We start from the raw sequence: 27,192 nt of genomic DNA, 5'->3' as shown, positions 1-27,192 counted from the left end.
GTGTGATAAATAACCTCGTGGTTAACAGAAGACAGGGAGCAACAAATGTCCTTGCGAAGTAGGAGAGATCTGTTTTCCAGACTGCGAGGTAGTGAGAGCTACAGTTGTTGTTCTAATGCTGTTAATGGGCGACAGTATGCTAATTAGTCAGATTAACTAAGCGGGTGAGTCATGCACTAACCCCTTCTTGAAAGAAAGTGCCCATTTTGAGATGCTAAATGAGAACATAAATGCAATCAGGCATACAATTCTTGAAAGATAAGACGAATGCAGACCTGCTTGTTAATGTAGCCAGTAAAATTAATGCTGTTCTGAAGCGGGGTGCACTTTTTCTCATTCAGGATTCATTTTAACAGAAAGGGTAGGAAACCTTCAGATACATGCAATACATTTCACTTTGGTCTAAGTATCTTGAATGACCTAGCATTTCAAGGTATTTCTGATATTCTTTGCACCTTTGGGCAGAATTCTTTTTTTTTTTTTTTAAATTAGAGGCATTCAAATGTTTCAAATGAAGACAAAACTATAATATTCTGAAAAGAAAACAAAAACAAAAAACAAAAAACAAAAACACCCACAAAGCCTTTCATCTATAATTGAAGAAAAAAAATCTTAGAAATGTTTATTGCAAATGCTCAAGAACTTACACTACATGATTGCCATCTCCTACATTTGAAAATATAGCGCTGATGTGTGAAGGGACCATCGATGTGGTACTGCCATGGGACAAAGTGCCCTTTTATGGAGGTTGGTGCTGCTTTTTGTGCGAGATACAGCCATAATTGGTGGCCACCTTCTATGTGTGTGTTAGCCTACTGTAGCATTTCTCTCTTCATCACTCATGGAACCACAGAATCACAGAACCGTGAACTCAGCAAGGGGCCACTAAGCCCAGCGCCTGCTCAGTCAGGGACACTTAGTGCCTAGGTCCACATCCAGGCGGATCTGAAGATCTCCGAGAATGCACAGCCTCTGGGCAACTCGTTCCAGTGAAGCAGGATTCTACAAGCTTCCTCTTCGCAGTGCCCTACCCTCACTATTACAGTGATAAGTGGTCAAAGTCTCTATCAACCCCACAGGTAGCCCAGGTTCAAGGTGTATACCAGCCCCCCCTACAGCTACAGGTACGGAGACGAAATTGTTCGTCTTATCTGGAGTCCATTTTCTCCAAACGGCCTGCTCAGGCAGCCCCTGAGTACAGCGCTCTGGCAAGAGCCTGGCTCCAACCTCTCTGTTCCTCCCTTCAGGTATTCAGGTGTATGGATGGTATCCCCTTGAGCCTCCTCATCTCAAGCTGAGCAGTCCCAGCTCTCAGCCTCTCTGCACAGAAGTATTCCAGGTCCTTTAGCATCTTAATGGCCCTCTGGACTCTCCTATGTGACCAGGTCAGTCTTGCAGAGGAAAGCCCAGCTCTGGACCCAGCACTTCAGACGTGGCTTCCTCAGGTCTGAGCACAAGGACAGGATCTGTCCCAGACATGCTGTCAGCACTTGACCTCATGCAGCCCAAGACACCATTTGCCTTAGTTTCCAGTTTCTTAGCTTCATTGCTGGCTCAGTCCAATTTGGAGTCCAGCAGGACTGCTAGATCCTTTCCAGCTCAGTAGCCACAGTATGTCATGGTGTGTGGGGTTGTTCCTCCCCAGGTGAAGGAATTTGCCCTTCCCCTCACTGAGGCCTTTGGGGGTTCCTGTCAAAGAAGAAGTACAGGAAGGGTAAGATTTCATAAAAAATCTCTGGCAAACATCTTGAGAATTCACTAAGATCTGCAGGCACCACCACTGAACCTGGATGATGTGTTAATTTCACAAAAACGGTCACCTATCTCACTGGTTTTATGTTGTGTCGCTCTCTTTTGTTCTAATAAAAAATATTTTAAAATAAGCTTTGTTAATTATGTACATTAACTATATTATGTATTTTTCACAAGGCCTAAGACAGTTCCTCTTCATTCAGTGTGGCCCAGGAAAGCCAAAAGGTTGGATGCTCAACCTTCTGTTAGAGATGCTTTGGTCCTATACTAAACATGGTGTCCAGACTGAAATCTGTGCCAGCTTTCCAAATGTCTGACATGGAGAATGATACTTGTGAGGTGTATGTGGCCGTCAGGACTCTGAGAAGAAAATACAGGCCTCCCCACAGCTCACGTGGGTACTGAATTCACGAGGCTGGTTTTCTATGTCTCACACTCATTTTCAAATCCACTCTGTTAACTCATAATTGGCGTGAACGGGTAATTTTTCTTTACAATTTCCTTCACCTCCAGTCTGATTCCAAGGCAGCTCCTGGGCAGTAGGATTGCAGAAATGTCGACTCCATCAGTCTTCCTTCCCTGCTAACCCAAAAGATTTCCAGTGCTATTGCAGTGGCTGCTGTTTCCACCCTAAAGGTGGCTGCACTTAGGTGACTGGTGAAGTGATCCCCGTATATATTTGCAATTCTCTGAAGTGCCTCGAGGCTTGCAAAAGGCACTATATAAATCAATTAATAACAATATCAGAGGTCAGTCAGCCAATAAGAATACAATTTAGTTTAATGAGAGATAAATAAGACAGACAGAGTGAGAGGGGAAGGGAACCACAATGCTCCTCGCTCTGTGCCAGGCTCAGAATATGCCAGCTCCTCGCTTTATCACAGTGATCATCAGAAACACGAAAGATAATTGTGTCATTGCCATTTCCTAGTCCAGTGTAATATCTATTACTGGTTTTGATGTCTTACTCAGCTCTGTACCAGTTTGATTTTAGGAAGAGTGTACATTATTTTCATGAAAACAAATATGAGCATGAGGAAGCATTTTTCCCTTGCGTGCAATTCCTACTAAAGAATTTACATTCTTCTAATTTACTGGTTTACTGCACCACTTAGTGCACTCCTGAGATGTGCAGAATGTCCTCGCCGTTAAGAATGTGCAGATGAAATTTACCCTTTTTGCACTGAATCACTCACTCTTCCCTTGGAAGTCACCATGCTCTTTCCTCCCTCTAAATCTCCTTTAACCATTCTAATAAAAGAGCAGATCATTCTGCACAGTTACAAAATAGATCCCGAACACTGGCTAGCAATTTATATGGATTTTAGGACCTTGGTGTTTTTGTGACCACTCTTGTTTTAAGCAGGTGGATGGAACGACATTGCTTTACATTTGATTCTTCCTATTAGGTGTGGGACTACAGATGTAGAAATGAAAACTGTCCATTGTAGCCCTGAACAGAAGGCTGGGCTGCTGTCTTCAACAGCAGTATTTGATAGTTTGCCAGAAGATGCGGAGGACATGGGGAGATATCCCTTAATGGATAGGGGAGGGGATGGAGGAGTCCTGTGTAGAAAGAAGCAGATGTGTTTTGTGCTTGTGCCCTACACAAGCTGCAATGCCTCCTGTTGTGTCTGTGTCCACATAGACATGGTGGGATGCACTGGGTGATGCTGGAGGTAGCAGCTCCTGCCCAGCCCCTGCATGGGCCCTTCCTGGGGTCCCCCAGGGTCTTGATGGAGCATCCTCATGAATGCAGGGAACTGAGGAAAGTTCTAAGGCTTGGCTTTACAGAAAAAGCCATTAGTAGCAAATCATGAAATATGTGTCTGAAGCAGAGTAAAGCAGAATGAATCATTCCCAGCAAGTGAGCTCATAGCTGTACTCAGGTTAAAATCTGACACAGTTTAGTGTAGCACCATTACATGCAGAATCTGCTCACCCGGCTGCTTCCCAACACCTCTGCCCCTCACTGCATCTGCACACTGTGTCTGGCAGTTGCCTATACCCTGTGCTAGTGAGGTTCTTCAGACCACAGGCCCTACGGCATGGCTGAAGGATGCGAATGCAGTGGAAGAGATGTTCTTAAATCTCTCTGGCAAAAGCTGAGGCCAAACAGAGCTGACCGTGCACATCGGCACATCCAAGATTGCATCCCCAAAAGTGCCACTTACATTTTTGTGTGCCTTGGAATAATTGCCTGTGCAAATCTGGGGCTGTCTGCTTTACACTTCCTTAATCCACATGCAGCAGCTCGGATCTGGACATGAAAGCATTGCTTCTGCAAGAGGGGCTGTTCTTTGTTCTCTCCTCCATCTCCCCCCAGAAGCCCCAGCCCTGAAAAGCCTAACAAAAGATTAGCTCAGGCTGTGATGTAAATAGCCAGACAGAGAACAGAATGGCTTCTTTTATCAAACTTAACATCCCAAAGCTCTACTGATTTCATTGTCATTATGGAAGTGATTAATTTGACCCAAAGTACTGCCACCCACTGTTAAAGCCTTCGCTGCATCCCTGTTGATAGCTCTCATGACAGAGATTACAGTCTGCCACTGGCTTGTCCATAATTAGTACTTGTCAAAATGAGATTTCCTATGGTAGCCCACTGCCCATGAGAAACCCATTCAAAATTATAACACGCTTTGGAAAATAGAGGACAGTTCATCCTCTAATTGGAACCAATGAGTAGAGGATGTCATCCATCGAGTGTTGCTCCAGATCTAAAGAATGATTCTCGGAGTCCTCTCTGTCAGTACCTGTCCTGTGGCCCAGGGAACACTGGGGTGAGCTGCACACTGCAGACAGTGGAGGAGGGAAGAGAGTGGGAAGCCACACAATGCTGAGCTGTCTGATTACACTCTATTCACACTGAACTATAGAGCCAGTGCATGGCATTTGCCAACATGAAACATGCAACGAGGCAGAAGTATCTGGTCTTGCCATTGCCAGATCCAGAAGTGGCAATGTTAAGGAAGAACAAAGAAGGGAAAACAGGTCTGGGGAAATGAGGTGTTGGCAGCGGCTGTGCTAGGGGATTTATTTGCACCATGGCAGTACTATCAACCAATCAATCATAGAATGCCCTGAGCTGAAAAGGACCTCAAAAATTATCTGGTTTCAACCCCCCTGCCGTGGGCAGGGTTACCAACCATTAGACCAGGCTGCACATTATACATTTCGTAGGATGAATTTGGGATGGGCACAGACATGGTAAACAATATCAGAATAAACAACCACACTGGAATCAACCAAGGCTCATCTCTGGTTGCATTCCTCACAGGGCAAAGGGAAGAGCTGGTGTTTTCATGATCAGAAGGACAAATTCCTATAGCTCCCAGATTTATTTTCACTTGAGGCCCATTCTGAAAATAAGAAGAGGGAATCCAGAGAATGGCACCTTTATTCTAGCCAAAATAAAGCACAGCTGGAAAATCTTCTGTCTTTTCATTTTGCGTACTGACAGTGTTCAGTTGCTTATGAAACTGATGGAGAACATATTGTGGCAAAAGTGTACTGTTGTAGAATAATTCACAAGACGTGGAAGAAGAAGTGTGCCAGGCAAATGTGTTTTTCACAAATGCCATTTAATGTCTTTCCACTAAAAGAAGCCAAAGAGCTTAAAAGACAACAGAATTTTTTTGCTGGAGGTACTCAAGAACTTTGTCGATGTGGCACTGAGGGACGTGGATAGTGGGCATGGTGGGAGTGGGCTGACAGTTGGACTATGTGATCTCAGTGGTCTCTTCCAACCTTAATGATTCTGTGATTCTACTACTTTCCTGCAGTGAGTTGATGCATCTTTTGTGCAGCCTGTAAGTAAAAACCATTCAGTAAAGCTTATCATGCTGTACTCTTTACACCCAAATCCTGCATAATCAGATGATGGTTTTCACCCTGCAAATACTGTTAAGAAGAGTACGTTCCATCCTGAGCAATGCCAGAATATCAGTTCTATCATATCCTGACCGGGGCAAGGCTTGTTGGTGAAGGGAAGATCCCAGTGCAAAGCTTCAACGTATTGCAGCTCTAGGCTGCAGTTCTGTTGGTCTGAAAGAAATCTCCTGATCTTCTCTGTACTGGCAGAGAAGGAAGCTGGAAAGAAGTTGGAAACAGAAGGATTTTGAAGGTGTTTTTCATAGTACAACTTTTGAAATTGCAATGAATGCTTTTAGAAAACACTGCAGTGATTAAAGGATCTTCCAAATGGAAGAAGAGCCTTTTAGATGAAGTGCTGATACCACTTTAAATGAATCCAACTGATTTTCTGTGTGCATGTGCAGATGCTGAAGGAAAAGAAATACTTGGGAAAATGCTGCATTTTTGAATCTCCTTCCCTTGTTTTTAATTTCTAAATAGATTCCCTCTTATCTGTTCACTTGTAAGGACAACTAAATTCAAGTGCAACTTGAATCAAAACTAAAATCAAATGCTACTTGACCAGGGCTCTGGGCAGAGGGAGCACTCCGTGTGCCATGAAACTGGGGGAAAATAGCTCCAGTTCTGCCTTTCTTCTCCGGATAAACCCACAGACGTCATTTGGATGCTAATTGGAGTCATTGTAGAACCGTGTTAGATGCTCATCCCATATTGTGGCAGGTAACACAGTACCTGTGTTCTTCAAGAAAAGGATCAATGACACAAAGGTAGTTTTCTGCTGCAGGGAGAAAACAGACAATTAGAAAATCACTATTTGTATTTAATTTCTGTTTACACTGGTTGACCACATCTCTTGTAAAAGCAGATTTCTCTCTAGCTTCAGAAATACACAAACACAGCAGCACCAGAAGTCTCCTCTCGTTTTTTACTTTGCAATTCAGGAATGCTTTATTAATCAACGCAAGATGCATTCATTGAACTGGATTAATCCTGCATAAGTAATTTTGAAATTTCCTGCTGAAGTTATTTTTCATTTCTGGGAACAAATCATTTATTTGGATTTTCATATATCAGGATCACAGAGATTTGCCACAGTCAGATTTTAATTTTAGTTACATATGAGCTGACTTATATATTAGGGCATATAGTTTTGCATGAGAGCATCTTCTAAAATCTGTAATTGGTGTGGAACACTGACATGCACAGAATATATCTGACAAGGTCCAGAGAGTTAGGTTCAGTTTTGCTGATCAACATCTATGCTGCAGATTAACTGAATCTTTTATGGCATTACAAACCCACCAGAATTCATTAGTGTACTTTTCCTTCCTGCTCTGACCTCCAGCACTGCTGTCACTCCATCCCTGCCTTGAACACAAGAGACCGAAGCTCTGATGTTTTCCTGCTGCTGCATTAACAACAGAAATGAGAATGTGTATCTTTAAGTGCTGCCGGGCATTACTACCTTGCCCTCATCAGCAATCACCTCATTGTGATTTCTGCCTTTGTCCGTACCTGGAAAGCTCCATGTAAATAGGAAGCTGAAACATGGTCTGTTCCTTAAAAACAAAGCAACTACGGTACTTTACTGGTGACCGATTACAGTATAAAGAAGGGCATATAAAGAGATTTGGTATGGATTTTTCTCATAAACTGGCTCCCAAATGCAGTTAACCTTACTAAATCACTGTATTAAAAGCAGGAAGGAGAGCAAATATGACAGAAAACAATGGCAGCTTCAGGGAGAAAGGGGCACAGCACCTTTGAAGACAATGCTATCACCAGTGAAAAGCGATTTCTAAATCTCTGCCCTCCCTAAGGGCAGGCATACGAGTTGCATGTCAGCAGCTATCTGGCCATCTCACACTGCTTGGGTCACGGATGGGGTTCACGGCTGGGAGTGAAGAGATGTCTCCATTCACTGGTCAGTGGGTTATCCGTGCCCAGCTTACAGAAGTGCTTAGGCAAGAGCGTTGTCCTGAGGGGCAAGAGGAGATTCATGCTTGGCAGGGAGGGTGGCAGGGCAAGAGGAGAACAGAGGAGCAGGCTCAGTGTGGAACTCCTGCAGAAGATGCTCATCTATGAACCAGCAACGGAAAAGATGTTCCCTTTGGCCCGATCGGGGCCGGAACCTGAGACACATCTGCTCTGTTTGTGCCTTACTGCCAGCGAGAGTTCTCCTCCACTGTCACAGAGGCGGGCTTCAGCTTGACGCTCATCTCAGCCCACACACCACAGAAATGCAGGGCACTCAAGCATTGTAAACCTGAGCACTGTAGCACCCAAGTATTCTCCTGACCTAACCTTTTGGGATCCAAAGAACACCTGCTTCTGGAAGGTGAGGCGAGTGCCCGGAAAGAGCAGACAGCAAGCAGAAAGCCGGTGCAGATCCTCCTGTCATTTCATTCAGTAATAGGATGAGAGGTGATGGCCTTCAGTTGCACCAGGGCTGGATATTAGGAAAAATTTCTTCTCAGAAAGAGCAGTGAGGCAGCGGTGGCACAGGCTGCCCGGGGAGGTGGTGCAGTCACTGTCCTTGGAGGTGTTCAAGGAACGTGGAGGTGTGGCACTGAGGGACATGCTTAGTGGGCATGGTGGGGATGGGCTGATGGATGGACATCTTACAGGTCTTTTCCAATGATAATGATGCTAAGACTCTGTGATTGTAACTCCTCCATTACACCCTCAGCCATGCCCCAGCACAGCTCTCACTTGCTCCAAACCAAGGGGCCAGGTCTGCCTTGCCTCTGCTCTGTGTTGAGGCCAAGCACTGTGCTCATGGGAAGGTGCTGCTTCTCTGTATTGTCACGATGCCATTTAGAAACACTGAGCAACGGCACTTGGAGGCAACAAGACTGTTACGTATGGCCACAAAATAAAGGAAGTTTACACATCTACATGATAAAAAAGTTCCAAAGAATTTAATGTAGTTATTATTTATACATACACTTTATAAGTAGGAATATGGCAGACAGTTGAATTAGTACATAAGGTTTTATTTAAAGTTTTCCCCCTACGAGCAAGCTTCATTTACACAGTCTAATACTGTACAAAATTTACATTCTTTTTGTGACTTATTCAGTTAGCACTTTCCTTGGTCATGCCTTCCTGAAGGATAGAAAGATTTACATAGAGACCTCTTAAATCTTTAAATTATCTTGATAAAAAAAAGAACCACTTAAAAGGACAACAAATGTCCTTTAAGATGGTGCATTTCAGTAGAGACAAGTGACAGTCAGTGTTTAGTGGCAGACCTTAGCGTGATCTTAAATGTTGTTCTAAGTTTCCTCGCTTAGTATCTTGACAGTTTCCTTTTAATATATATTTATATTTATATACTTTCAACAGGAAAAAAAAAGTCATGATTGCACCAAATATATTTTACAAGGGATCCCTTGGATCTGAACAATATAAATAAATACAAAACCAACTAAGATTGCACTATATAGTAGAAATGGATTGAGATTTCAGGATATACACTCCACCTTTACGAGTTCCTTAGTGATGCTCACTGGAAAATTCCCCAACGACACATTCAAATATTAGCATCTTCAGATAATTATTTTGTTTAAACATTTTCCAGGCATGCAGCTACTTCATCAACTGGTTTATTGCATGTGTATGCTTATCAGTCTTCACTGCATTACTCCAATTTTACATCTGCGTAATTCTGCAGGAGTTGTACTGCAATAAAACTGGACTGATGCCAGAAAGAAACAGTCCCACAGTATTTGCTCTCCATTATTTATATTGCTCTCAAGCTTCAATATATGGTGTAATTTCTGAATACATTCGTCCTCTTTCTATTTTGCAAAGCAAATAATGAGTTCCTCCTCACGTCTATTGCCTCTGCAGTAGAAACCAACCTCCAGCAGTCATCTGCTCCTTGCTTAATGCATTAGCATTACAACCTATCATGAAAGATATGCACAAGCTTGAAAATGCAGCATGTGAGATTGCTTTGCCTCTTACTTGGTGCAGCCAGTTAAAACTAAGCAAATTAAAGGCCAGATTCTTATCTGACACGAGCCAGAAGCACATCAAAGCACACTGGCTTCAATGGAGCAATATCACTTTATATCAGTGAGGAAGATGGTCTTGAGAGTAATGGATGTAGCATCAGTAAACCACAATAGGAGAATTCCACATATATTTTGCTGTGGTGTAGATGATTATGTTAAATACCGGACTGCAGATTTTGTCACTGCTTCTGCAATGCCAGGACAGAAAGACATAAGCTTAAAAACATGGACAGTCTGATTTGTGCAAGCAACTAAGAGTTCATAAAGCGAGTCTGAAATAAAGCACTCTGAACTTGCTTTGCATTGTGTAAATGATTACACGAGCTACAAGGCAGTGGAAAGTCCAGCCTCATGTTACTTTGGATCATTAATACAAATCTTTCATTTAAGACCAGTCACATGGGAGTATTTTAACTACTCAGCAGTCCCCCTCTAAAATTGTGTGCAATCATTTAATAGTCTAAAGTAATACATTTACAGTTAAATGCAGTCTTGTTGTCTTTGGAAGCAACTAGCACATGTGCTCCTAATGGGGGGGTGAGAAAAAGTAAGGAAGGGTTCTGGTGCTTCGTTACTTGGTTATGGAAATAACTTACTTTATGAACCCAGAATTTAAGGTGTAGGACTGAATTTCTGCTATACTAACATGAAAGTCGTCATTCCATGTGATTTCAGTGAAACAACTCTGACTTTACACAAGTGTGACAAGGAGAATTTGACCCTAATCCCCAAATTGGCTACTGAAAGAAGTGCTCTGTAAAGCATGGGTTTCAGTGTAGTCTTGGTTTCCACAACACTTACACATGGGGTCTTTGAAGGCAGAGTGTATTTGATGACAAGCTGTGCAAAAACTGAACGACATTTCTTTACCTTCTATAATCTTCTGATCCTGTGTTGCTTGCAGAGCATGTGTAGTAGCTGTAGGTTAGGATTTCAGGAGGAGACAATTCTGCAATGCAGAGTGAGCTTTTCACTATCTGAATTCTGAAGCATTCATGAAAACAACATCCTCATGACTTCAACACAGATCACATGCAGGTAGATACAATGCACAATACTGATCTTGTCTCTTCAGGCTGTGTCTGAACATTTAGCCTTCATACTTTTAAAGTTAGAGTTGACGTGAGGAATCTTTCTGCAGCAGGAAAAAGTTAAAATCAGTCTGAAATGGCAGTCTGTCAGCATGTAATGTTCGGTGTGTTTTAGCTACTTGCTTCATAAGACACTGGCTTCTATCTGAGATGGGACAACGCTTTCTTTTTGTTCTCTTTTAGTTTGCTCCTAAAGCGTAAATATGGAATAAAGGGTCAATTACAGTAGATTTGTTTAACAGGAATCCTGTTCTAAGAAAATATTTACGTCACCCGTCATTATTTTCCCAAATGCAATCAGTGTCCGTGTCAGTGCTCCTCCACTATCATTTGTTGTACGGCACACAGGCTGGCAGTATCACAGTTGAACAAGCAGGACCTGCAAGTGGCTCAGCAACATCTCCTTCTAGCTCTGTCCAAGTCCCCTTCTCAGGGCTATAGCAAATAGTAGAAGATTTGTAGGCGCCCTGAAACAGAACCAAAAGTTGTACTGAAAGTGTCCTAGGTGAAGTCCAAGTTACCTGGGAGCATTAAAGATGCAAAGCTATTTCTTTTTTCAAAAGTGATTCACAGTTTTGGGCCTTAACTTAAGAACCCTTAGGAAGGTTTGGTTTTCCTATGGGCAGAGCATCCAGCTTCTGAAAACCAGGCTCCTTTACAAAGCTCCTTATAAGCAGAGCTAGAGGCATACAATCCCTACCAAATTACATCTTATTTTTACATTACTACTTATCAGTGAGTATAATATGATAATAATTCATTGAAGTAGAAAAGCACAGAGGTAAAAAGGCACTACATGTTCTCCACAAGTTGAAAACCAAACCAAAACTTGTCTCTGCAGCTACTTTCATAGAATTATAGAATGTTTTGGGCTGGAAGGGACCTAAAAGATCATCTACTTCCAACCTCCTTCTGCAAGTAGGGTTGCCAACCACTAGTCAGGAACTAGACCAGGCTGCCCAGGGCCCCATCCAACCTCGCCTTCAACACCTCCAGGCATGGGGAATCCACAACTTCTCTAGGCAGCCTGTTCTTCAGCCCTTTCTTTCTCTATGTCCCTTGTGACAAATATACACTCTGGGTGCAATAGCTCAGCAGGAATGAAAGATCACTGCAGAAAGCAAGTACGCACCATGCTCCAGCTGTATCCTCCTACAAGGTAAATACTGTCATCAAGAACTGCACAGCCAGGACCGCTGCGGCCCTCCAGAATGGGAGTCTGGAGGATATTCCACTGGTCACCTTTAGGGTCATAGCATTCCACAAGCATTACATCGAGGTGGGAGAAACCTGGGTAGCAGCATTGAGAAAGAAGAACATGAATTACGGCATACTATTTTAGACATATATATTTTTACTGTTAAATGTATTAACTTATAGTTGCAATTGCATTGTTACAACATCACTATTCAATTTTCTTCAATATTACCATATACACCTAAGCCATCTTCTATAATGATAATATCCCATTACTTCAGTTCAAATGAATCTGTTAAAAGCTTTTACCATTAGTTCCACAGTCTTCTACAAATCACAAGCACACTCAATAAAAATGAACAAAGCAAATTCAAGCAATATTCCTCCTCATTCATCAGTGCTAATGCACGTTTGAGCATGTAGGAGACTATCCAGGCAGTCTTTCCCAAAGGTCAGCAGATATAAACTATTAAAAAAAAAAACAGGTTAAGTTTTGCTCAGGAATCAATGTCTCCCAAGTGAAAGTGGAGCTTAGACAGTTGATGCCACTTGGTCCCAGAACAACCTAGTATTCAGGATCAGTTGCAAGTTGTTTTAAGGTGTACCCTAAGCACGTATCTGTGATGTGACAACATCTTCAAGGCAACAGAAATGTCACCAAAAGAACTGCAGTGCCACTCTTCCATGTCTGAGAGAGAAAATGGCTCCAAGCAACAGCTGCTTTGTAATCACCAAAGGGCAGATACATCTCAAGACTCTCAAGCTGTGATGCTCAGTAACAAATAAGTGAGCTGAATGCAGACATAGAACCCAAGTGTCCTGGTTCCTGCTGTAGTACTTAGGCATTTCCCTAGCTCAAACAACCTTTTTTTTTTTTTTTTATTTTTTTAATCAGGGTACTGAAAGAAGATTATGGTCTTCTTAACCTGTTAGGATGCTTTACTTGACATTGCTATGTTCTCCATCAAGGCAAAGTAGAAAAGAGAAGTCTGATTTTCTGGAAAAGGGCATCTGGTGTTATTGGTATTTCAAAATGAAGTTTCTTGTAGGAGGGAACAAATAGCTGTAATGAAATGATTTTTCTGTCAATGTTTTCTAGGAGCCATAGAAAGGCCACTGCTGTGTGCCAGAATCTGTCAGAGAGCTCTGTAATAAACTGCAGCATACACACACCTAGCTGTGTTGCAGCAAATGCACTGCTGACAGAGGCATGCCAATCCAGCCTTACAAAGAAGTGCTTGGCCACGGAGCTATCAGAGCCCTGCAGTTCTGACCCAGTGGAGAACTTACTACATTTCATCCGCACTTCAGCCCCCTTCCTCCTCTTTGCTTCACTTTACAGAAAAAGACATATTCCCGAATGGCCCTCCTTCCAGAGACCAACTATTCCAAAAGTCTAGATGTTAACTGCCTCTCACAACAAACAGCAAGCAATTCGAAGGGCAGCAATGCAGGGCAGCAGCTAAAGAGGCAAAAATGCAATGCTTGTTTTCCCAGAGGTGAAACTGGGTGAAGAAGGGAGATGGAAACAATTCAAGCTTGTGCAAATCAAGGCAAGTGTTATACCTATCGCAGGACTGGGATGTGTTAAATAGGTTAACTGAGTAGGAAACAAAACCAACACTGTGGTGCTCTGCAACCTCTACAAATTTTGCAGATGTTGGCAGATTTTACCCCTGTTACTTTTTGAAGTTCAGCCCACAAAGACCCATTATAACTGAGTGTGGGGAACAGAGGCACATCAGCCCAGCTGCAAGGGATTGTGCCCCAGTACTCTTAACTGGAAACTACGTCAACTTTGTTCTCTGTATGGACATTCAGATCTTGAAAAGCGGCATGAGATGTCACAGTCTCACTGGGACTTGGGTGCCAGAGTCATTCAGGCACATGGCATGGTATCACTGTCGGTTAACATCACCATTCCTACTATTCCTTTTGCATTACAATTTTCTCTTTTCATCTTCTCTTTTGCTGTTTGTGGTTTTTTTGTTTGTTTGTTTGTTTGTTTCCTAGTTGTTTCTTTTCCTTAAGTAAGAAAGCAAAAGGAAAAAAATAAAGTGATTATACTGTCAAATATTTTCAGAGAACAATGAATAGGAGCTGTGTTTTTTGTTTGAGTGGTTGGATTAAACAGAATAACAGAATCTCTCTACTTCAACAGTAATAGTTACGGCATGTGAGTATTAAGACAAAAGTACCAGGTGCCCAAGCAGTAGTTAGCTTAACATGAAATCTTTTCAGAAGATGAAAACAAGAGATCTCTAAAACGAATCATAATTAACAAGCTATATTTAATACTAAAAAGGGATCTAAAGAGCTTAGTCCTAATATTTAATAGCTGTTTTTTTTTTTCTCTCATTAAATCTGGAGCTTGTTTTTGTATGTTGCTCTGAATAAAGCTCTCTCTAACTGCACAATTTGGAAAATGATTTACAGAGGAAAATATTGCTGGTACTTTCGGGTCAAAGAATAATCTGTTTGTTTCATTGAATTCTTGGTAATGACAAATTGTCCGTGCCTTTGAGTAATGGAAGCTCCCATTTTTATTATCTAAAGGATTCATTACTCATATATTTAATGTACTGTTATAATTTTAAAATAATTTGCATAAAATGTTTTTAAAATTGCTGGCTCAAGTGTCCTGTTAAATTGTGTTGCCTGTATTTTAATGCATTTAACAATGACTGTCTAACAAAAATACTCTTTATCAGGAGATGGGTGACACTGAAATGCTTTTTCACTGTTAGAAATGTGACCTTTCAAATGGTTTCCTCCAATGGCATACAGTCGGTCATTCATTACAGCCAAAGTGTGGATGGCTCGTTTTGTGTTCATGTCCTGTTTTCGGGCCCAGACGTCCATCACAGGGTCATAGCAGTACAGCCAGGGGACATATTCTCCATTGTGAACACCTCCTGCAAAATAAATGCACCTCTGTTGATTATTGTAAATAAAGATGCTGTTCTCCAGCAGGAATTTAGCCCTGGGTTTTGTTTTTTTTATATCTTCTTATGTATATATGTATATGTATGTATATATATATATATATATATATGTAGATGTAGATGTAGATGTATGTATCTCAACTTATATATATATATATATATAAAATATTTCTATAGCGGGAACTGTAAAAGATACTGGCCTGAAATATATATCTTGCCATTGTGAACGGCTCCTGCATGGGCTGCCAAAGGTTGTGGTAAGGAAGACACATAACGCCACTCATTTGTCTCCAGGTTGTAGCACTCCACACTGGACAAATAGCCAGTTTCATTTCTTCCACCAATTACATATAAGTTCTTGTCCAGGCGGCAGGCATAGAAGCTGGCTCTCCTGGAGGACAGGGCAAAAGAAAACAACAGGAGCCAACAACCAATGAGCCACTCCCTCTTTAAAATCCAGCTGACGCCCTCAACTAAGATAGCTGCTATTCCAAATGATACTTTCTGAAGTGCCCAGAAGCTTCTCATGCTTGCATTTATCCTAAAGACTTTGTCTGCTTTGCTAATCAAATACACATTCTACGTCAAATGAATACCTTACACCTTATTTTTGGTGTCAAAACAATTAAGCACACATAAGTCTGACAGAAAATTCCTTTTTCTTTAAAGCTGTTTGTTGCTTTTTCACACCCGTGGAAGATAAAAAGGTGCTCATTAATGTTCGGGGCAATACCTTGTAAGAGATATAACAACTCAGAAAGACACAGTGAAAAATGAGGTAGATAATGTAACAATAATAAATTATCTTGACATTCACTTTCTTTATGGTCCTTCAAGGGTCATTGTTCCCAATTTACTAAGAGAACCACATCATCAAAATTTTTCTTCAATTATCATTTTTTTCTTCTTTCTGCAAGTATTGCAAATAGAACAACTTTCCTTAACCTGGGCACAGTGTTACATTTCTACCCTTTAACTCAAAAAAGGTCTGGCTCCATCCGGCTAACTCTGAGAAAAGTTTTAGCCACCTGTTTGGTTTTGCATGCAACTCAGGTATGCAGGGAAATAATTATTTTTTTCTGGTTATGACTACTAGACATATATTAGCTTGTCTTTCTCGTGACTCTAAAGTTAATGGTGTCTGTTACTGAAGAAAAAATAGAGCAGAAGATCATTTTGTGAGACCCTACTTGGTGTAAGCAATGGTCAGGGAACGCTCCCCTGATTATTCCGTGGTAGGAAGTTTTGCCAGGGTAGAGGCCTCTAATTCTAAGTTACAATGATATGAGAAAAAATGGCAAAAAAAAAAAAGCACAGCACAAAAGCTAGATTTGAATCATAGAAGCATTAAGGTTGGAAACAATCCTTAAAATCACCAAATCCAACCATAACCTAATATTACCAAGTCCACCTCTAAACCACATCACTTAGCACTCCATCTACCTATTTCTTAAACACCTCCAGGGATGGAGACTCCATCACTTCCCTGGTCATCCTATTCCAATGCCCAACCACCCTTTCCATGAAGAAATTCTTCCTGATATGCAATGTAATGACCACAAAACTTGTACTGCAACTTGAGGATGCTTCCTTCCTATCACTTGTCACCTGAGAAAAGAGATGGACATCCTCCCTGCTGCAGCCTCGTTTCAGATAGCTGTGGGAATAATGAGGTCTCACTTCAGCCTCCTCTTCTCCAGACTAAACAAACCCAACTCCCCCAGCCCCTCCTCGTAATTCTTGTTTTCTTGTCCTCTCAGCAGCTTTGTTCTTCTCTGCACACGCTCAAGCAACTCTGCATCCTTCTCGTAGTGAGGAGCCCCAAACTGAACACAGAATTTGAGCAAAATCGTTGGTTCCAAACCAGAACCTGGACTAAACAAGTCATAGAGTCATAGAATGGCTTGGGTTGGAAGGCACCTTAAAGCACAGCCAGTTCCAGCTTTGCCATAGGCGGACGCATCCCACCAGCCTAGGCCGCCCTGGACCCCATTCAACCTGACCTTGAGCACCTCCAGAGATGGAGAACTCACAGCTTCTCTAGGCAGCTTGTGTCAGTGCCTCACCACCCTTTCACTTTGTGTGAGCCCAGAGCCTTGCAGTTAGGCCAGGCTGGGTCACAAGCCTACTTCTGTAGCTAACATGGTGCTCTCTGGCTTCTGAGTACTTCCTCAAGAATATGCCTAGAGAAAGGAAGGATGCAAACAGGAGGAAATGAATGTTGCTAAGTGCCTCCAACTACACTGACGAATTAAATAAGACCATTTAATTTATCTGTCAATGGGTAGATAGAAGCTGATGGCATGTATTGCTCTGCATGGTCGGGCAGCAAATTGTGCATCTATGTTTTTAGCCTGATTTTCTATGGAAACAAAGCTTATTTGATTACACTGTACGTGTATCCATGTCTGTCTGAATGTTGTCTCCTCACCAAAAACCTGCTGGCTGATTTCACTCTAATTTGACAGCGGGTAAAAGCGTTAGAGGAAACCAAGTGCCTATATGCTTCCTGAGAGCATATGACAGGCAAGACAGCCCGCATTCCCCTCCTGGGAGCAGGAAAAGCTACAGAGGTCACATCCAGTTAGACATCCTACACAGGCATGTGCTGTGAAATGTGCTGAGAAATGCTCAGCTAGAGCTCACATCTCCTCTGGCCCTGCTGTTGTTGGCAAAAACCTGCAGCGCTACCAGCATCCATACTTGGGGTGCTCTTGTGCCCATCAATCTGTCCTTAGCCATCTCCTTTGACAAACCATGAACAAACTGCTCTTGCAGTTCTTGACATATTTTAGTCAGATTTTCAGTAACAAACCTAATAAAAAGTGCAACAGAATGAATTTTCAAAACCAAACTCTACTGCAATTAGTAGGTATATAGTATTATATAGGAATAGCGGGTTCTCTCTCTTTTTTATTATTATTATTTTTTCAGTTCAAATTCAACAAAGGGGGTAGGTATTACTGGTAGGCACTACTGTTATAACTGAGATTTTGTGAACATCCCTCTGTAGGTGTACTCCTGGTTTCATCCACACAGTGTCACTATAAGGAGCAAAAATGAGAGCATCAGTACGCTTCACTCTTCTGCTTGGAGGTGAATGTTTATTTACCCAGTAGCTCCTGCCACTGATATGTTAAGGTTTTTGGTTTTTAACTTCTCAGTAATAGAGCACACAAGGGATACGCTGTTAAGGGAAGGCTTTTTAAATTGTTGTAAATTCAGATTAAAACATAATGCAGCAGTCTTCACAAGACAACTTTTCCTACAAAACTGGGAAGAGACTACCCACTCTAATTAAGTAGCTGGAATGCACCTTAGAATGTGAATATGGACAATAAGACAATTATTTGGAGATTTTCTTCAGAGCTTGCAAGTGTCTGACATTTTCTGGTCTCTGAAATGCTTTTCCTTCCAACCCTCTCCCTCAATAAGCAACCTAAGTAACTTTTCTCATAATGCACAAAAAGGGAAACATTTCTAACACTTCCTTCTAGTTTCTACCAAAAATGAATCCATGCTGTGGAACACAAAATAACGGTCTGAGGTATAAAACTGTGAGTGATCAACAGAACAGAACATTCACAACAGAATCTGGATCTTACTACACGGTCACTGTTAGAGTGTTTGGTTTGCTTTTAAAAAGCAAAAGCCATTTTAACAAAGGTTAATGCTATTATTGAAGTCAGAGGCTAAAATAAAACATAAAATTATTTTCTGTCTTTTTCTTGTTTGTTTGGTTGGGTTTTTTTGCAGCTTCTTTTATCACTCCACTCAGCTTAATTAGAGAAGGCAGCCTGGATCAGATCCACTTGTGCTTGCTTCTCCATGCCCTAGCAGAATACAGTCTTTTTAAATAAAAACTTTAATTGGAATGTAAGAAGAACAGAAAGTTATAAATTTTCTCCACCCCTTGCCCTGCTCTGGGCTGATTTGGTAGGCTGGAACAGCACTGGACAGAGGTGCTCAGTTGCAACTCACTCTACAAGTTCAGAGATTGGTTCTCCATTAAACTTGTTAGTGTAACTGGACTGCTCTCCAAACGGTATCCCACTCTCATTGCATGCTTGGGCCAATCAGTATTTCAATAACTGATGACTCATTTGCTGCTTTTCTCAGCAACACACACCTGAAAACACTGCACACTTTTCAAAGGCAACTATTTTTGAGATATGCTACAAATGAAAAGAAGCCAAACGTGGCGTTAAAGCAAAACACGCTGACGGCTCTGAATCCATGCAGGGATTAGATTTTTCTTTATAGCTCAAACAGTAAAATCAATCAGATATGGATTTTAGTATATGAAATAAAAGTTTACTCATCAAATATTTCATACAGATTTTCAACTTGAGAACGTACTGCCTGTGAATGAGACCCACATTTACCTGGCAGTCATTTCAAAGGAGTCTATCCAGCCAATTATTCTCAGACTAAAATTCCTAAGTGGGTTTTGACTTGATGGACCATAATGACTCAGAAGAACCCATTAAACAGTCTGTCTTGTCAACGGTGCCTGCATTATAACAGCAGATACAGGGCGTGACCCTGTACTCCTAGAGGGAGAAAAGTAGCCTATTGACTTTAATGAGAACTTTATCTGACTAAGGAGCTGGGAAAGAGACTGCATAAAAGATCCCTGTAGTTTGTATGACCTAAAAACTGTCAGGGCCAGGCCCTACCTCTAAAGGCTGTAACAACTCTGAGAAAGTCATTAAGGATAAGCAAATTAACTTTTAAAAGCATTTCAGAAACCTGAAAATCACTGTTTTCCAACAGCAGCCCCTATGCCAAGGAGACTTTATAGAAAAATAACGGACAAGTCTACATCCTATGTATCCTGAATAGAAGAGATGACAAAGTACAGTCCCTAGCCGAAGGAACTATGTATGAGTAGGTCGTTATATTTAATTAAAACTGTAATGTGCTAAACCCCATCCCAGGAAGCGTTCAGGGACAGGCTGGATGGGGCTCTGGGCAGCCTGATGCAGTGAGAAGTGTTCCTGACTCCGGCAGAGGGGCTGGAACTGGATGGTCTTTAAGGTCCCTCCCAACCTAAACCATTATAGATCGTATGTCTCTAAGACACTAACATGTTGCAGTTTACTGCTGGGCAGCTGCTAAGCAACCATAAAGCTCAGCAGACTTTCTAACTCTTGGATAAAGGTGGCAGCACCCTGCAGGATACGACACAACTTGTATTCAGCACCTGGAATTACCAACCACATTCACCAGTACCACACAACTGCCCACTGTGGAGGTGAAAGAACTCCTTTCTTTGCTCTCCAACTTTCAATCACCTACCTGCTTTCTGAGCTTTGTCAAACAAACCCAACCCTTCAGCCAGCCACATGAGCTCCTTGGGAGTCTGTTTGCAGATACTCAGAGAGCCAGGCACCTGAACACTGTGGACAACTGAAAAATGGTAGTACTGATGGCACAGGAAATACGGAGAGCGTCCCAGGAGAGTGATGTGGGATATCTTGTACAGTGGTTCTATGAAAAGACGGGTGCTCATCTGAAAGATGGATCGTCTTTGGAATAGTTTTTCATAAAAACATGATTACTTGTGATCTTCTGCCTTTGACATTCTTCCTATGAAACACACATCATTCAGATCAGGTTTAGGGGACTTTTTTCCTGTTAGGTTAGGATTTGGGATCCAGAGTTATGTCTATGCCATCTTTACACGCCCTTGCTCAAGTCCACACGCAGCTCTGCTCTTCGGTACACAGCAGGATTAAAATGTATGCTACTCTAATATGCATTGGCTGACAGCAACTTCATTCAAAGACCACCCAGGATTCTGAGTCTTCTGACAAGGTAAGTCATGTTGAGGAGAGATCTCCATGGCTGGTGTGGTGAGACGGGATGTGGTCAACATATGAAGGTTTCAGCTCTCTGTACGATATCTGTCTATAATTACTGCTTGTTTACTGCAAACTCATCATAACACTTCAGTCAGGTAACATGACAGGATACTACAGAGACTTCAGAAAAACCCTTCAGACTGCACTCGGACAACCAGTAATTGCACAAAGTCCATGGTTATTTTGCACGAGTTAGCACTGCAGGGTTTGGCATGTGGAGTTTTGAATCTGGAATGTTTAAAAAAATTAGGAGACAAATGGGAAGCAACTGCACGCTGCAGTTTTATCTCAGAATTTGTAAAGTAGGCATCCTTATATCCCCACACTAAGACAAACTTCTGCTGTTCTTAGGATGATAAAACATATATTGAAAAACATGTAGGTTTTTACCTCTCTTGCATGGGTGGAAGTTGTATCCAGCTGTTAAACCTGGGATCGTATCGGCTAACAAAGTTTGTGCTGTGCTTCCCTGTGAAGATAGATTATTTTGACACTCAGCTGTTTGTTTCATGTATTTAACATCATGATTGTATTATAAATTACATATATTTCACAAGTTGCCAGCTTTTATGAAGGGTTACCCCGTTTACAACAATGTATGATTACACGATGTGTACAGTAATAATTCAACAAATGGGGCACTACAAGGTTTGAATTAGCAATTGTTAGCAGTAAAAGTGGATAGAGATTATTCTTGCTCTCTGTAATAAGATCTTGAAAACATGTATTTAAATTTACTTATAGATGCTGTGGTACTTTCACAGCCACAGTAAATCACAGCACTAAACAAAATTACTGCCCAAAAGAGAATATCCCTATAGCATTTTATGGTTAGAGTGTTTTGTGTCAGGTAAAATATCATAGGGAGAACATACGCATTTCTTTCTCTTCACCTCTATGTGGAACACAGTAAAAAACAGTGAGCAAGTAACTAGAAGGCTCATAAGCCATCAGCATGGGGTATGCAGTATTTGCACTAGATGGCTTATTCTACCATGTACTTTCAGTGTTAAGTTAGGAGTTACACATGTGCATCGAAGGGGGAATATACTCTTAGAATCTTATCCAGATGTGTTAGCAAAAATGTGAAACATGAGCAACATACGCTGGCTAACTAGCTTATCCTTGCTGTCAAACCCAAGAACTGTATGCATGTCTTCACGATACTAAGGTTTCATTTTATTTTACATGCAGATTGACATCACAGCGAGAAAACTGAAGCAAGAGAGTGTACGGCAATTTCTTGTAACACCTGAGACTTCAACAGATGAGGACCTTTGAAAAAGAAACCTTTGTTTATGTAAGTGTGACTAAAAAATTGAATTAGAGGCTTCAAAGGACAGCAGAATAACCCAACTGCGTATGTCACAGTTCTATAAATGGTCACTGGGTATTCTACAAGGTGAATATTTTTGCATCGGAAAAGCCTCTGTAGGACTGGTTTACTTTACGTGCTGCATTTTACTCTTAGTTCAGCATGTGCAAATAGATCATCAGGAGACTGATGAGAAGAAAAATTATACAGCTAGAATCTGTTTTCATAATCATTTAAGATCACGTTCTACAAGATTACAGATAAAGAAAGCATTGAGTACTCTATCTGGAAGCAAACTCATTCTCTTGCCATGTATCGTGTTCCAAATCCAGCATGGTGCCTACTGAGGACCAAACTTGCTGCATGCTGAGCACTGCTCAAACACATCTCAGAGTATAGGGTGAGAGCCCCATAAGCTAAAGGAAAATGGGATTCTTCCACTGGGTTTAGAAAAGGTAGACTTTGCTCTTGGTCCCTATCTGAATTCCTTTAGTCTACAATGACAATTTAGAAGAATAGATATTGAGAGTTACAAATTCAATGAAGAGTAAAATAGCAGGACCTGACCAGCTAGGTCTCACTGTTTAGGACATGCATTCATCTATTTCTACTACGAAAGCGGGATTACAATACAAGGTAAGTATTGATCACAAGTTTCAAGTCCTGTGAGGAGGTTTCTGCTCTTACCGCATCTTTCAGAGTTGCTTGGGACTTCAGAAGTCATTGGCTATATGGCAGCTTTTTCACTCATGTCTTACAACGCTCTGATCTGGAGACCTTGGCCTCTTAACATACTGTGTCATGCACATATTCGGTATAAATCCCACATATGTAGAAGATTGTGCAGCACGAAGTAGAATGAGATTTTATTGGGAATAGAGTGGGATGCAGGATACAGATCTGGTCACTTCATAGGAAAGAAGATGAAATCAAACTGGAAGGGGCACAAAGAAGATCCACAAGAATGACAAGAAGAACAAGATGTTTATCTTATGGCAGGAGATAGACTCCAGCAGAACTTGGCTTGTTGCACCCAGCAAAACAAAAGCTGAAAGGGAAGAGGAACGCTGCCTGTAATACATCAGAGGAACAAATCTCCAGGAGGGGAAAAGCTATTAAGCTAAAGGCCAACTCTGGCACGAGAACAAGGTGATTTAGACAGTCAAAGAATACATTTTACTGGAAATTAGAATAAGGCTCCTAGTCATTGAGAGCAATTGGATTCTGTAACAGCTTTCCAACAGGAGTAGAGAAAGCTAAAAATCCAACTGCTTTTCAAATGGAGCTTAGAAAATTTACAAAATGGGACTATATGATGCCTGTGATGGCAGGAAAAGGATTTGATAACCTCCTTAAGCTGCCTGGTATAAATGGTTTCATTCCAATTTAATTTTGGAATTCAGTTTCAAAGACAACTGTATCTATTATTTTTGTCTTGCTCATCAGTCAATAGGGTTGCACATGCCATGAAGCACTTGTCAGAATGCAGAAACTGTGAGAAGTAAACAGAAATCAGGACTAGTAAATTGAGATAATGAGAGAAAAGGAGGCAGATGCTGCTGTGCTCTGTACAGCAAGTTTTCTGCACCCATGCCAAAAGGTGAAGGGCTCTGAAGGTTACAAATGTTTGTCCTAAATCCATGCCATTGCTCTGCAACCTGCCCTCATCAACGTTTACTCATGCAAGGATCCCTTGTGACTGGAAAGGTGATGCCATAGGAGGATGTAAAAAATGAGAAGAAATATCACCATGCTCCCTAGGTTGTCAGGAAGTCAGAGGAGCAGCACAGAATGTGCATGGTCACTCCTTGGGGTACATCTTGCTTCCCAAGAATTGGCACAGTGCCTAAAGAAATGCATAATGCTCCTTCCATTGCCACTATCCACTGAAACAACACTTGGCACCTTTCCATCTGTATTGGAATCCTTGAAATGCACTGGCAGGAAAGCTCAAGTTAGGTTCTTTTGAAGACCCTTCTGTTCTATGAGGATAGCAGGCAAAGGTCTTTACGCAAAAGTGAGTATGTGTGAGCAGTTCCCGTGTAGCTGCATACTTTGAGCAAATCGGTTTCAAAAAAGAGCTAGTCCAAAAATATCTCTGAATGTAAATTATGATTTTTAGGTCTAATTTTTGAGACAAATAGGATCCATTTCACTTGGGGTAAGTTTGTAAAGACATCAGCATCAATAATGTTCCCACTTCCTTCACTGTAACTTCACTACGGACAAATCACAGCTCTGATTCTCACTGATCAAGGAAGCTGTTGGATGTCTGCTGCACGTGCCTTCAGCTCAGGAAGTGATCCAGGCAGCCTTAGAATTTGAGTGCTATCTATGTCACAAACCATGTGTTCAAGTCCTGTCTCAGTCACAGGGCGTTCACTTCTTCTTACAACTCTCTATTAGCTTGTGACTCAGTTTCCACATCTTTAAATTCTGTATAATTATTCGTCTTTTCTTTCGTCCTTCATATGACATGGCTATTTAATTAAAAACTGACTGGTACAAGGTCTGCCTTATGTTATCTGCTTACCACCAAGCACAACAGGGGCCCTCAGTTGTTGGCTGTGGCTGATACTCCTAATAATAATTACCATTAATTATGCCCCTGTACTTCCTGCGTAATATAGCATAACATAAAGGAGATTCAAACTGCAGAACTGAAGGGCTCTTCTCCCAAAACACTTAGTGATATTTTAACTACACCGGAAATATGTTTCTAGGGTGGACTGGATTGTTTGTCTCAGGTTTTAGGAAGTGAACAGATGTAACAATTTTCTATAATTTGGTTTAGTGCAGATGCTGAAATGGGGCATTCACAATAAAATATATGCAGTATATGTAATTTCAGCTGGATCCTCTGGTGTTTTAAAGTAAAAATGTGTACCTGCAAGCTGTTTTATGGTTTCTCAGTCATAATTATCTCTGTTACACAGGCTGCTACAACTACAACTCTTTCTTCATGTGCAAGCTTTTTAACAACGTCTTGACTATTTTGTGAATTTTGCAAGGCATGGTACTCTCCTTTTGCTTTGCTCAGAAGCCTGTTAAATTGTTTAATTTCTCTTTGCAGTAAATTTATGAAGTAATCAAATCAAATAAGGTAGCAGCAGATAATCTATATGAGAAGCTCTTGCACAAGACTAAAAAAGGGACCAGTTTAAGAATCTCAGTCTAGATAATTAACACATTAACAACTTTAGCTGCGAGTATCTGGTTTGACAATAGAAAGGAAGCATTCATCTACTGCAATTGCATTATTATATTATGACTGGAAGGAGACTGGAAATGAAGGTTAAAATTCTTAACAGCTGCTGCCTGGTGCATGCACTTGAAAGAGTCTGTTCTGCTGCCTGTGGCATTTCTCGAGGGACGTGGGAGCTGATGAATGACAGAGATGCTAATGCTGAAGAACCAGATATTTATTACATCAATATCTGAAAGTAGCCTTTGGTAGCTCAATAATTTGGCTACAGGTCCTCAAAATAACTTACTAATGACCACATCAGCTGACCTGACAGACAGATAGACAGAGGAAGGCAGATGCTGCCCATGTCTTTTAATACAGTGTACATACCATTTGGGTTCCATTGGTCTTCTCCTCCAAGTACAAACAAGAAGTTTTCCACTTCCACGACGCAATGATGCGCACTGTTATATGGCATAACTGCAAGCAAAGAGAGAGTTCTTTATCAGCTCAGGGCATGGGTTCCATAGAAACTTCCAAAGGTACAAAATACAACACCATATACAACACCATGATGGAATTTGTATATAATTTATATAACTTGTATAATAACAGAAGGCATCCACCCCAAGCATGTATGTCTGATGAATTAATAGCAGAAACAGATGCTTATTAGCAACTTCACATTATTTGATCTTGTAGATAATTGAATAAAGCAGGAATGCTGGCCCTTTGGTTCCTCATCCCCACCCTCCTCCCCCACATATATATGCTGCTCTAAAATGAATCTTGAAATGAGTGAAGTTGTCTGATATTTTCCTGGAATAAGCAGATGTTAGGGATCCTGGTATGCTAGGAAACATTATAAAAACCTCAGCCCAGCTTTGTTCTGTTGGTAATGTTTCCACAAGAAGAGTCAGTGTGTTCAGTAGCTTTCTATTACACAGCAATGAACAAGCTGCATTTCCATACAGTTTTAAGTTTTTAAATTAAGGTCCTGCTGATTTAATGCCTTTTCCAAATGTGTACGCTTAATTTCCTGTACAATGTCATTAGCAGCACAATCACACATCTCCTATTCATCTAATCAAGAAGCCCTTTGTTAACAAAGATCAAAACTGTGGCATTAGGTTTGCGGCATCCTTTCTTTTTGGAGACACTGGAATTACTGCAGACCAAACACAGTCACAATATTCTATTTTTTTTTCAACTTACATTTTCCATCATAAGTATTAAAACACAAAAATAAGGGCTTATCCATACATAATATGCATATATTATTGTGCTGTGGCATACAGCACCAGTGATTCTATATGGTAAATGAAAACTTAGGCAGCATTAGTTATCATACCACATATTGTAGTTTTGGCCCAGTGACACCAGTAGGAAAAATGATGTCCTTGTTCAGCTCATCATATGGGTACCTTAAATCTAGGTGAGGACAAATGGGGAGGTGATGTGCATGTACAGGCAGGGAACTTATTGCTTGACACGGATCAACAGAGCACTTAGGAAACCAGTGCAGTGGGAAATCAATATGACTCAGGGCCAGCTCTTACTTTGTGCTCTTTTGCCAATGCCAAAAAAAAAAAAAAAAAAAAAAAAAAAGGCAGCCTATCTCACACTTGGATTATTTTGGTTGATATATCTCTCATTTCATTTGTTTTATTATCTTTTATTTTTCTCAGAGTGCATTTGTGCAGTACAGCACACGCAAATAAAAATAATAAGAAATGAGCACAGCTTTGTTATTTAGGACACATGCTCTTAAAGATCAAGGGGGCTCATTTAAGCTTCTTCCTGAAGTTTTTGCCAAGGCAATGATGAAAATGTAAGGTTCGTTTTTAGTAAAGGTCAAATATCATTTTCATAGACTGCACTCTTGAAAGTCATGTAAGTGAAGCAATTCTTAAATTGGGCAGCTAAATACAATGGAATAT

General features: G+C 41.1%; 1 protein-coding gene across 5 annotated transcripts in view; it reads right to left on the bottom strand.

Moving 5' to 3' along the window:
* Positions 1-556: 556 nt before the first annotated feature.
* The window catches only part of KLHL14 (kelch like family member 14), a 69,530-nt gene continuing 42,894 nt past the window's right edge, over positions 557-27,192 (bottom strand). For 3 of the 5 annotated variants that reach the window (XM_048939470.1, XM_048939468.1, XM_048939469.1), the window contains exons 4-9: positions 25,643-25,732; positions 21,141-21,219; positions 15,084-15,274; positions 14,695-14,853; positions 11,874-12,031; positions 8,528-11,208 (exon numbers count right to left, since the gene is read on the bottom strand). In XM_048939470.1, coding sequence (XP_048795427.1) covers positions 11,068-11,208; positions 11,874-12,031; positions 14,695-14,853; positions 15,084-15,274; positions 21,141-21,219; positions 25,643-25,732 — 818 coding nt within the window. In that variant the 3' untranslated portion in view covers positions 8,528-11,067. Of the gene's footprint in view, positions 6,407-8,527; positions 11,209-11,873; positions 12,032-14,694; positions 14,854-15,083; positions 15,275-21,140; positions 21,220-25,642; positions 25,733-27,192 lie in introns of those variants that run through there. The other 2 variants (XR_007375769.1, XR_007375770.1) reach the window with 2 other exon arrangements.

This window comes from Lagopus muta, chromosome 3, assembly GCF_023343835.1.
Source record: "Lagopus muta isolate bLagMut1 chromosome 3, bLagMut1 primary, whole genome shotgun sequence".
NCBI lineage: Eukaryota > Metazoa > Chordata > Aves > Galliformes > Phasianidae > Lagopus > Lagopus muta.
This window is presented reverse-complemented; position numbering and strand designations above follow the sequence as displayed.